Source organism: Hyaena hyaena, unplaced genomic scaffold, assembly GCF_003009895.1.
Source record: "Hyaena hyaena isolate Hyena2069 unplaced genomic scaffold, ASM300989v1 scaffold_449, whole genome shotgun sequence".
NCBI classification, from domain to species: Eukaryota; Metazoa; Chordata; class Mammalia; order Carnivora; family Hyaenidae; genus Hyaena; species Hyaena hyaena.
The window spans coordinates 947,479-959,646 of NW_024081076.1; the positions used below are offsets into that span (position 1 = coordinate 947,479).

Below are 12,168 nucleotides of genomic sequence, written 5' to 3' on the forward strand. Positions count from 1 at the left end.
TTTCAGTGATAGGTACTGAAGGTCATATTCAAGGTACTGCTAATAGAAAAGATAGGAGAGACTATGGATCAGAAAAAGATTTTTGTGACAAAATTTATTGCAGTTAGTGGATGATTGGATGTGGAAGTTTCTTTAAAAAAAGGAAGACATTGATGACTTGGGAAGGCTAGAAAGAGATTATTTATTTATTTATTTATTTAAAAGTTTGGGAGAGTGCCTCCACATGCACATATGTGGGGGAGAGGGAGAGAGAGAAGGAGTAGGGGGGAGAATCCCAAGCAGGCTAGCAGGCTCCATGCTGTTAGCGCAGAGCTTGAAGCAGGGCTTGATCGTGGCCTGAGCTGAAATCAAGAGTCAGACACTTAACCAACTGAGCCACCCAGGTGCCTCTAGAGAGAGATTTAGAAGTTAGGAGTCTGACTTTCTAGGTTTCACATATTTAATGTTACTTCTACACCAAACTTAAGTTCCACCTTAAAATATTTGTAAATAGTTTTGCTGTCAATTGTGCACTTATCATTCTGTCATATTAGATTATATTTTTTAAAGAAAAAGATGGAAATACCAAGGTTGCTATAATTAGATTATCAGTCTTTAATTTTATATGCCTTCTGATCTTTTTTATCTTGCCAGTTTAAGAGCTCTCTATATTTTTTCTTTTGATATCCCCTATTTTGAGTGGCTTAATACTTAGTAGCTACCTATATAGTAAATAGCTTAGAATTTATTTATGTAAATAAATATATTTATATATAATGAATACAATGAATATAATGGTGCTATTAAAATGCTATGAAATGTAACAGCTAAGTGTCTCAGATGTCCATGAACTCACTATAAAAATGAATCACTTTATTTATTTATTTATTTTTTATGTTTTATTTATTTCTGAGAGAGAGGCAGCATGAGCAGGAGAGGGTCAGAGAGAGAGGGACATACAGAATCTGAAACAGGCTCCAGGCTATGAACTAGATGTCAGCACAGAGGCTGATGCAGGGCTTGAACCCACGACCGTGAGATCATGACCTGAGCCGAAGTCGGATGCTCAGTCAACTGAGCCATCCAGACACCCCAAAATAAATCACTTTAGATCATATGTTTGTATTTGTTTGTTCATTCTTCAAGTCTATATTCGGTTAAACGTTATCATTGTTCTTTTGATTATTTGCTGTGTCTCAGACTAAGTCTTGGAAATACAGTATTAGACCAATGCTTTCTGACAAGTCTCACAAACAATGAATATCTTCCACCTGTCACATGCTGTTTAGATGATATAGGGCTACAGATGTGTTCAAAGGCTAGTAAGTAAAACAGGTTAAGAAATATCCTAAGTGTGAATATAAGGCATATTTTTCTAAAAATAAATACTTAAAAAAGAGTTCCCTTTGTACTTGAGTCTTTATAGGGTGTCTCTTGTTATTAGGTTTCTCTCATTTTAATTGTTATGAATAGTGAGATAATTTAACATCTTAAAAGTTATTTCAACACTGTGTACATTTTTACCGAAATACACATCTAAGATATGTCTTTTGCTTTTTTACACTCTTAAGAGATGAGTTAGTTGTTAATCTGTGATTATTAAGCTTTCCAAGTCCAAAGTTCAGTAAAATAATTTCTATGATTCCATATATAATAATTGCTTATCTCAAAATTTCTCTAAATTTTAAAGAATTTTTTAATACAAATAAAGGTTTGGAGTTCTTGAAGGCTTCCTTTTTTAAATTCTCAAGAAATAAGATTGTTGACATTTGAAAGGGAGAAAAATGTAGTTCTTTAAAAATAAGGTTGTTGAAATATCCAGTTTCAACCAGTTTATGAATTCCCATAGAATTTTTAGGTTAAATCTGTAGCAATAATATCAATGTCTTAACTTAAAAAAATGATTAGTTTTGTCATTTTTAAAACATCAAGTGGAAATAGATATGGTAAATAGTAAATTCCACAAAATTAAGTATTGTTATCCTTATTAAAAGAGTCTGATGTTATGCAGTATTGCAGTAATTGCTATATTTTTCAGCAGAAAGAAAAAAGAAAAAATGAGTTCATGTATCCTCAGTATAAGGGAAGCTAACGAAGTTGTGAGTGTCAAATTAACAAGGGAAGATGATGGAATTATAATTTAATTTCAAATTTATACTGATTTGAGGAGCAGCACAAGAGAAAGCAACAGTTCAAAAATGTTTATAATTAGTGAAACAAATGAAAGATGGTATAAACATAAATCTAATTAGAAAAGATTAGGAATTTTGGAAACTGAAGAATATGAGATTCAGTAAAATAAATATTGAATATGAGAATATATTTAAATATTAGGAAATTAAGTTTATACCCTTTATGTTCTGAGTTGCCTTCCTTCTGAGCGTGCATTGAAATAATAATTTAATATTAAGCAATGTAATAGATTTATATATAGCATGCTATTAGAAGCCAAAAGTGATCACATCTATGTACCTTGGAAACTGTGGAAAGGCAGATTTAGTAACCTGAGCTCTGTATGAATTAGGAAGATTAATCTGTTTGTTTTTTTTTAATGTGGTTTTCTGAGACAGACACAACTATGTTCTCTGGCTCCTTAAGAGATTCCTTAAGGAGGACTTGGTTTAAAATAAGTCAGAGAAAGACAAATATGTAGAATTTAAGAAACACAACAGATGAACATAGGGGAAGGAAAGAGAAAATAAGATAAAAACTGAGAGGGAGGCAAACCATCAGAGACTCTTAAATACAGAAAACAAACTGAGGATTGCTGGAGGGGAGGGGGGTGAGGGGTGGTTTAAATGGGTGATAGACATTGAGGAGAGCACTTGTTGGGATGAGCACTGGGTGTTTTATGTAAGTGATGAATCACTGGATTCTGTTCCTGAAACCAGTATTACACCATATGTTAACTAACTTGAATTTACATAAAGTCTTGGAAGGAAAAAATAAAAAATTAAAATTAAAACAAAAAACAAAACGAAACAACACTTGCTTTTAAGACTTGAACATTTATGACAAGTAATGCTATAATTTTTCAAATTTTTGTACAGCAAAAGCTGACTTGCATATTTTATGGAACTTTTTTTTAAATGTTTATTTACTTTTGAGAGAAAAAGAGAGAGCAGCAGAGAAGAGAGACACACACAGAATCCGAAGTAGGCTCCAGGCTCTGAGCTCTCAGTACAGAGCCCAACACAGGGCTTGAGCTCATGAATCGTGAGGTCAAGACCTGAGCGAAAGTTGGATGCTTAACTGACTGAACCACCCAGGTGCCCTTTTATGGAATTTTTATTAAGCAGCCCTACTTAATTCCTTGGTTTGCTACCTAGATCACAATTCTATAAACATCCAGCAGAGATCCAAATTGGAGGAAGATGAAAGTTTATACATATAACCACTCTTGCGTAATGTGGTCAGAGTACCTTCTTCTATATTAGAAAGAGAAATAAAGTGAAACTCCATGCAGATTATGGATGTGATTTTGATTTGTTAATTGCTAGAAGTTACATTACAGAACATTCTACAATTCATTTCAGAACATTTAAACTCTCCTGAAACTTTGGAAGCTTTTCAAATTACCTTATTATTTCAAAATTAAAATTTAACTTACATTCAACTGGCCCCCTATTTATATGTGTTAACTCTTTTAGTCCTTGCACCACTTCTTTTGATAAGCATCGTCTTGCATTTTATGATGTGAAAACCAAAGTTCAGAAAGTTGAGTGACTCAACCAAAATGACAGGGCTAGAAAGCAGTGGAGCCAGAAGTACACATCTCGTCTGAATACAAAGTCAAGGCTTTCTGGATCATATCATTCTCCTTAACTTTGATACTATTTTTTCCCTTCTTTCACAGGAATTATTATGGAGAAAAAATTGGCATGTATTTTGTCTTTCTTGGATTTTACACAGAAATGCTGTCATTTGCGGCTGTAGTTGGCTTAGCTTGTTTCATTTACGGCTTATTATCAATGCATAATAACTCAAGCAGGTAAGTGCAACTGAATTGCCCAAACTGAGAAAACATCTTGATGTTATACTAACTGAACCTGCTGTTATTATCTCCCTGGCATTTGTTTCAGAATGTTTCCTGATGGCAGCAGATAATTGATATTTCTGATAAAAACCCAAACATAAGGGCTGCCCTCACCTGGTGCTTTACAGAAAATCTGTAAATGATCAGCTCTAAAGATTCTATTCCTCAAAGCATGACTTGACCTACTACAGAAATTGCTGCTTTGTTGCCCCTTCTGCTGTATTTAAGAAGCTGTAATTCTGTTCTGTCACCTAAAAACACATCGCTTTTAAAATCACTTTGCTGTCCCCTCTGCAGCACTGAAATCTGTGACCCTAATATTGGAGGGCAGATTATCATGTGCCCACTCTGTGATCTAGTGTGTGATTATTGGAGACTAAATACAACGTGTTTTGCTTCAAAGGTATGTATGTATTGTGGAATGATGAAAAGACTTGGAATTTCTCTCTTTTTGTATTGCATTTGATACTAAGTAGTCTTTGTGACGTTATCGTTGTTTTTGCAGATCTCCCATTTATTTGACAATGAGTCCACAGTGTTCTTTGCAATATTCATGGGAATTTGGGGTGAGTAAATAGTCACATAAAAAACAAGTCTCTCCATGTTATGTGTTATATCATCATATAACATTTACAGATGGCATACTTTATATCCCAAATATCCCCAAACTTAGGATATTTGTATGTTTGCCAGTTAGCAGCAATACATTGATGGAGACTACATCAGTGGTCTGTAGTCCTTGGTCCTTGGTCCAAAAAAGGTCTTTATTCGTCATCTGTTTATTTCTCTGAGAGACAATATAATTTTTGAAACTGTGTGTGTAATCAGCTCACACCGTTTTCCAGCATTATGGTGAAAAACCAGTTCAATAAGTACTTAATTCAGGAGAGAATACACATAAATATTGGCTGGCTGGAAAGTATTGAATTATGGATACAAAGTTGAACAAAAATCGACAACTGTTGAGGGCTATTAAATCAATATTTGAGTCTAAATTCCCTATGAATAATTCTGGTTCCAGCTTCCAGTTATATATTTTTTTAAAAATCTTCCATATAAATTAGAATTCCTCTTAATTTTGGAAATGTCCCAGTGTTTCATCTTTCTTCATGTTTTTTTTTTTTTTTTCATCTTGTTCCTGCCATCAGTGAGGAACATATTTTATGTAAAGACTAACTCAGTAGGAAGAAACCTCAGGACTTCTAAAACACGTCCCAAATTTCAGGGGACTCTGGGAAGAAATAGACATTTTTTTCTTTCCAATTAAAAAAATTATTTAACAATCACAAATATGTGCGTTTAAAAACTGAGCAACGGAACAAGGGTAGCTCCATCTAGGGAAAAAGACACCAGAATTTTGTGGATGTGTTTGTGAAGCAGAGGGATTTATGGGTTTCTACCACTTCTGCTTGGCTGCTATGCTCTGAAGAAAGCAGCTTCAATTCAAAGAACAGAGAATAGAGAAATCTTACCAACAGTTCTCTAATAACCCTAACTTTGTTAAGTACAGATACATCCTTATCACGTAGCTGCCACATCTTTCCTTGATCATTAGCAATGAACGAGAGGTACACAAATTACAGCAAATATAGTGGTTTTCAGTTGTTTCCATTGAGAGAGATTGTGTACCAACACCATCTTCATACTTCATCACGAACAGAGACTCAGCCCTATGTGAAACACCCAGACACTTGAAGTATTTTGAAGAGGTGTTACCATCTGTTCTTTCAGAAAAGTTTACTTTAATAGTGAATTGGTTTACCTTTGTTTTTTGAGGTTCATGGTCGAATTCTAGGAAAGCAGAACTTTAGGGATATTTGTTTTAATACAATCATTAATAAATCATTAAACTGAATCAAAGGATGGGTTGACAGAATAGATGTGAAGAAAAAAAACATTCCAGGTTAAAGGAATAACACTAGTTCAAGGTGTTGAAACCTGAAAATAATGCTTCCTGAGCTTAGTCATGGCAGATAGGAAATGCCTTTTATTTTTTTAAACTTTTTGTTCATAATGAAAATACATACTCCTCATAGGAAATTCAAGTAGTATACAGAAGCAGGGAGAAAGTAATGTTAAATTACTAGAAATAGAAACATTATCATGGCCATGGTTTTTCAGAATCTTTTGTTCCGTGTGTGGGCATGTGTGTTAATATAACTTTACATAACTGATATACATAGTCTTAAATCTACATTTTTAAAAAAATGAGTGATGAGCCTCCTTCCAGGGTAGCATTTGTGTGTGTGTGTGTGTGTGTGTGTGTGTGTGTGTGTGTGTGACTGAATAGAATTGCTCTTTTAAAAAAACATTTTCTGGGGCACCTGAGTGGCACAGTTGGTTTAAGCATCCGACTTCGGCTCAGGTCATGATCTCATGGTTTGTGGGTTCGAGCCCCGCATCAGGCTCTGTGCTGACAGCTAGCTCAGAGCCTGGAGCCTGTCTTTAGATTCTGTATCTTCCTCTCTCTCTGACCCTCCCCTGCTCATGCTGTCTCTCTCTCTCTCTCAGAAATAAACAAAACATTAAAAAAATTAAAAAAATCTTTTTTTAATGTTCATTTGTTGTTGGCATGGGGGGGGAGGCAGAGAGAGAGAGGGAGACACAGAATCCAGAGCAGGCTCCAGGCTCTGAGCTGTCAGACCAGAGCCCGACTTGGGCCTCAGACTCATGAACTATGAGATCATGACCTGAGCTGAATTTGGATGCTTAACCAACCCAGATGCTCTACTGTGTCCATTTTTTAATTGGATTTTTTTTTTCTGTTGAGTTGTATGATTTCTTCAGATACATAAAAAATGATACCAACCACTTATCAAATACATAATTTCCAAATATTTTCTCCCATCCTGTAGGTTGCCTTTTAATTTTGTTAATGGTTTCCTTTCCTGTGCTTTCTAGTTTGATATAAGCCCTACTTGTTTATTTTTGCTTTTGTTGTCTTGGCCTTTATGTCGTTCCAATTTTAGTATATGTGCTGCCGAAGCGAGCACTTGGCCTTTATGTCAAATCCAACAAAACACTGCTTTGACCAATGTCAAGGAGCTTACCCACTTCTTCCAGGAGATTTATGTTTTCAGATCTTAGGCTCAATCAGTCTGTAATCTATTTTGAGTTGATTTTGGTGTGTGGTCTAAGACAGGGATTTAGCTATGTTCTTTGGCAAATGAATATCCAGTTTTTATGAAACCATTTATTAAAAAAATGATCCTTTCCCCATTGAATATTCTTGGCTCCTTTGTCAAATACTAGTTTATCATACACGCATGGGTTTATATCTGGGCTCTTGATTATGATCTGTAGGTCTGTGGGTCTGTTTTTATGCCAATATCCTGTTGTTTTGATTACTACAGCTTTGTAATGTAAATTATAAAATGTCATTACCATAGCTTTGAAATCAGGAGATGTGATGCCTACTGCTTGTTCTTCTTTGTAAAGATGGCTCTGCCTATTCCAGGTCTTTCATGGTTCCATACAAATTTTAGTATTATTTGCTCTATTTCTCTGAAAAATGTCTTTGGAATTTTGATAGAGATTGCACTGAATCTAAGGACTGCTTGGGTAATATGGACATTTTTACATTAATTCTTGTAGCCCATAAGCATGGGATATTTTTCCATTTATTTGTTGTGTCTTCTTAAGTTTCTTTGATCAATATCTTGTAGTATTCAGTGTACATATCTTTTACTTCCTGAGTTAAATATATTACTAGATATTTTATTCCTTTTGATTCTATTAGAAATGCGATTGTTTTCTTAATTCCTCTTTCTGTTAGTGTGTGCTTAGTGTATAGAAACAACTAATTTTTGTATGGTAAGTTTTATCCTCAAAATTTACTGAATTCTTTTATTCTGTTTTTGGTGGAATCTTTAGGACTTTCTTTACATACTTTAACACCATTTGCAAATAGAGACAGCTTTATTTTTTCTTTCCAAATTGTATGCCATTTATTTCTTTTTCTTGGTCAATTGCTCTGGATAGAACTTTCAGTGCTGTATTGAAAAGAAGTGGCAAGAATGGCCATCTTTTTCTTGTTCCTAATCATAAAGGAAAAGCTTTTAGTTTTTCACCACTGAGAATGATACTAGCTGTGGGCTTCTCATATATGACTTTTATGATGTTGAGGTACATTCCCTCCGTACTCATATTGTTGAGAATTTTTATCATGAATTCTGTCAAATGCTTTTGCTGCATCAGTTGAGATAATCATAAGCTTTTTTTAAAAAATCATATTTATTACTAATGTCATATACTGCATTGATTGATTGTGCATGTAGAACCATCCTTGTATCCCTGGAATGAATTTTACTTAATCATGGTGTATGATCCTTTTAATGTATTGTTGAATTTGATTTGCTACTATTTTATTCAGGGTTTTTTTTTGTTGTTGTTTTTTGTTGTTGTTGTTTTGTTTGTTTTTTGCATTTGTGTTCATCACGGCTATAGGCCTGTATTTTTCTTTTCTTGTAATGTTCTTGTCTGGCTTTGGTATCAGAGTAATGCTGCTTCATAACAAGTGAATTTGGAAGTCTTCCCTCCTCTTATATTCTTGGCAAGACTTTGAGAAAAGTTGACATTAATTCTTTAAATGTTTAGTAAGAATGCACGAGTGAAGTCATCTTCTCCTGGATTTTTCTTTGTGGGGAGGTTTTTGATTAATGATTCAAGATCCTTCCTTCATTTGTCTGTTCAGAATTTCCATTTCTTCATGCTTCAGCCTCAGTAGGTTGTGTGTTTATAGGAATTTATTTTTTCTTCTAGCGTACCCAATCTGTTGGCATATACTTGTTATAGTTGTCTTTATGATTCTCTGTATTTCTGTGGTATCAGTTGCCGTGTCTTCTCTTTCATTTCTCATTTTATTTATTTGAGTCCTCTCTCTTTTTTCTTGGTAAGTCTAGCTAAAAGTTTATCTAATTTGTTTATCTTTTGAAGAAGAAAAACAGGTGTTAGTTTCACTGATCTTTTCTAGTCTGTTTAATCTCTATTTTATTTATTTGCGCTCAGATCCTTGTTATTTCCTTCTTTTCTACTAGCTTTGTGCTTAGTTTGTTCTTTTGTTTTTATTCCATGTAGTCTAAAGTTAGGTTGTTTATTTGAGCTTTCTCGTATATCTTAATGTATGCATTTATTACTGTGAACTTGCCTCCTAGAACTTCTTTTGCTGCATCCCATAAGTGTTGATATGTTATGTTTCTATTTTCATTTATCTCCAGATATTTTTCTTTCTCTTTTTGATTTCTTTTTGAGACATTGCTTATTCAGAAGAATGTTGTTTGGGGCGCCTGGGTGGGTCAGTCAGTTAAACGTCTGACTCTTGAGTTCAGCTCAGGTCATGATTTCACAGTTAGTGGGATTGAGCCCCATGTTGGGCTCTGTGCTGACAGCCTGGAGCCCACTTAGGATTCTCTCTCTCCTTCTCTCTGCCCCTCCCAGCCTCTCAAAATAAATAAATAAACATTTAAAAAAAGAAGCATGTTGCTTAATCACCACATATTTATGAATTTTTCAGTTTTTGTCTTGTAACTGATTTCTAGCTTGCTACTATTGTGGGTGGAAAATATGCTTGATACGATTTCAGACTTGTTAAATTTATTAAGACTGGTTTTTTGGCCCTAACATTTGATCTTTCCTAGAGAACATTCCATGGACACTTGAGAATAATGTTATTCTGACCCTGTTGGGTGGAAAGTGCTGTAGGTGTCTGTTAGGTCTATCTGGTCTAACATGTAATTTAAGTCCAATGATTTCTTATTGATTTTTCTTTCTGAATAATCTATCCATTGTTGAATAGCTATTGAATTTCCCCACTATTATTTTTTAAAATTTTTAAATGTTTATTTTTGAGGTATAGAGAGAGACAGGAGACAGAGACAGAACATGAGTGGGGGAGGGGAGAGAGAATTGAAAGCAGAGGTTTTAATAAAAAGTTAAGTTTAAACATTCCTTTAGATTCTCTGAATGAAGAGAGAGTAATGTGCCTGAATTTTATTTTTCTTGCCGGGATTTCTAAGCAATTAACTTGAATTTGATATAGGAAAAATGGTTCAATGTTTCTACACAGCATTAAGCCAACATTCATAATTCTATAATTTTATCATCAAAGTAGTGACACAGTTACCATCATTCAGCCACAATGGTTTTAAAGTAGAGAAGAACACCAGGTTATTTTCTTATTCACATGATTTCTCCATCTCTTGATTATATTTGTTCTTGTACATTTCTTTGCCTACAGTCACATTGTTTTTGGAGTTTTGGAAACAGCGACAAGCCAGAATGGAATATGAGTGGGACCTGGTGGACTTTGAAGAGGAGCAGCAACAGCTTCAGCTGAGACCTGAATTTGAAGCTATGTGCAAACACAGGAAGATAAATGCCGTGACTAAGGTAGATCAGGAAACCAAAATGGGAGGCATATCTCAATGGACACACCTCACAAATAATTATGTATATTTTAATTTGCCTTTAAAATATTCTCCAACATATAAATCTTATAAACTCCTTTAGTTGTTTCTAATATGTATTTCAAGTATATACAAACAAAGTAGATAGAGAAGTGTAATGAACCCCAGGATGGACCCATCACCCAGCTTCAATTCATATTAATTCACGGACAATCTTGTTTCATTTACACTTGCTCCTTCCTGAAACTAGATTATTTTGCAGCAAATACAAGACATCATGTCATGAACTTACATAGGTTTGTAATAAATGATGTAAAAGGAAAATGAAAACTAAGGTGTCTGCTGTGTGAGCTTAGTATATGTGTATATATACACACACATATATATATATATATGTATACACACACACACGCATGCATGGATATGATACTAAGTTATTAATATGCAAATATTACAATAGTATTGTAATAAGATAGTGGGCTTATGAGTGATTGTTTTATTAGACCACATTTTATTCATCTAGTCCTTTTCAATTTATTATAATGGGAAGATCATTGCAGTAGTGTCTGCATGGTAAAGTTTGGATTTGGGGATCCTTAACTGGCAAATCACTTATATGTTGTTGACTGAGTAATTTGACTTCTTAGTAACTCTTTTTTGTTTTTAATGGGAAAATGGAAAGTACTTTGCCTTCAAAGACCAGACTCGTGGCTGCATATTCTTAGTGTCCCTAACTTTCCATAATCTATAATCACTGTGTTGCTTGATGCTATTAAAGGGTGAACAGAATCTGTCTCTTAACACAATCCCTTCAGTAGAATTTCCTACTTTGTTCAGGACACTATTCTTGTGGTTTAATACTCAAGATTCTTTTCATAGTTTAGACACTCACTAAACACTTAGTAACTTTTATTGAGGCATTACAAAAAATTCAGTAAGTGAGCAAAGGGGAAATACACCTCAGAAAATACATTAACAGCTTGGATGGCTGCGTTGACATTAAGAAAATATATTGAAAGAGACATTGTCCTAATAATGACATGATGTGTGTCTATTCCTATTTCATGGAATAAAAAAGAAACTCAAAGTGAGCCTAAAATTACTGAAGTAAAAGTAGTATGTACTGAATGTTTACATATGAAACCAGCTGAAAACCAGTGTGGACTGATCCACTGTGAATCATCCACTTTAGTGCTTTAGAAATCAAGGGTTTTTTGACTCCTTCGCAGTGCTTCTTCAGTGGTTCAGTAAAACCAATCAGAACCCTCACACACGCGTGCACAAACAAGTATGCACACACAAACATACGTATTGGACACACATGCACATGCATGTATATAGTCACATATATGCACAGACGCATACACATCTGGGAGTTCAGTAGAGCTCTCGGATGGCTATTTTGCCTGTTGAGTTCTGTTTGCATTCAGTCTTCCCTAAAAATCCTCAAGATGTAAAAATCTTCGCTAAAAATCCTATCCTTTAGATAGAATGACATAATTTAGATTTCTGTTGACAGCTCTTCTTTTACTACATGGCAGTATTTTTTTAAATAATATCTAACTGCCTCTTGATATAGCTGAGAGTTTCAACTGATATAATTAATATCTTCCATTAATAACTTAAAAAACATGAATGTAGAAAAGACTGGACCCACGAACTGTGTAGAAGAATGAAATCCTGTTAAGTATAAAGAAGGGGCCCTGTTTAATATCATGCGTAGCAATTATGGAGCAATGCAGTGCGATT

At 34.4% G+C, this 12,168-nt stretch overlaps 1 protein-coding gene across 1 annotated transcript in view; it reads left to right on the top strand.

The window, feature by feature from the left end:
- ANO5 (anoctamin 5) overlaps positions 1 to 12,168 on the top strand; it is a 102,317-nt gene that overhangs the window by 69,161 nt on the left and 20,988 nt on the right. Inside the window, exons 11-14 of the mRNA XM_039253280.1 lie at positions 3,836 to 3,970; positions 4,313 to 4,418; positions 4,521 to 4,581; positions 10,251 to 10,402. Of these exons, the coding sequence (XP_039109211.1) occupies positions 3,836 to 3,970; positions 4,313 to 4,418; positions 4,521 to 4,581; positions 10,251 to 10,402 (454 nt within the window). The remainder of the gene's footprint in view (positions 1 to 3,835; positions 3,971 to 4,312; positions 4,419 to 4,520; positions 4,582 to 10,250; positions 10,403 to 12,168) is intronic.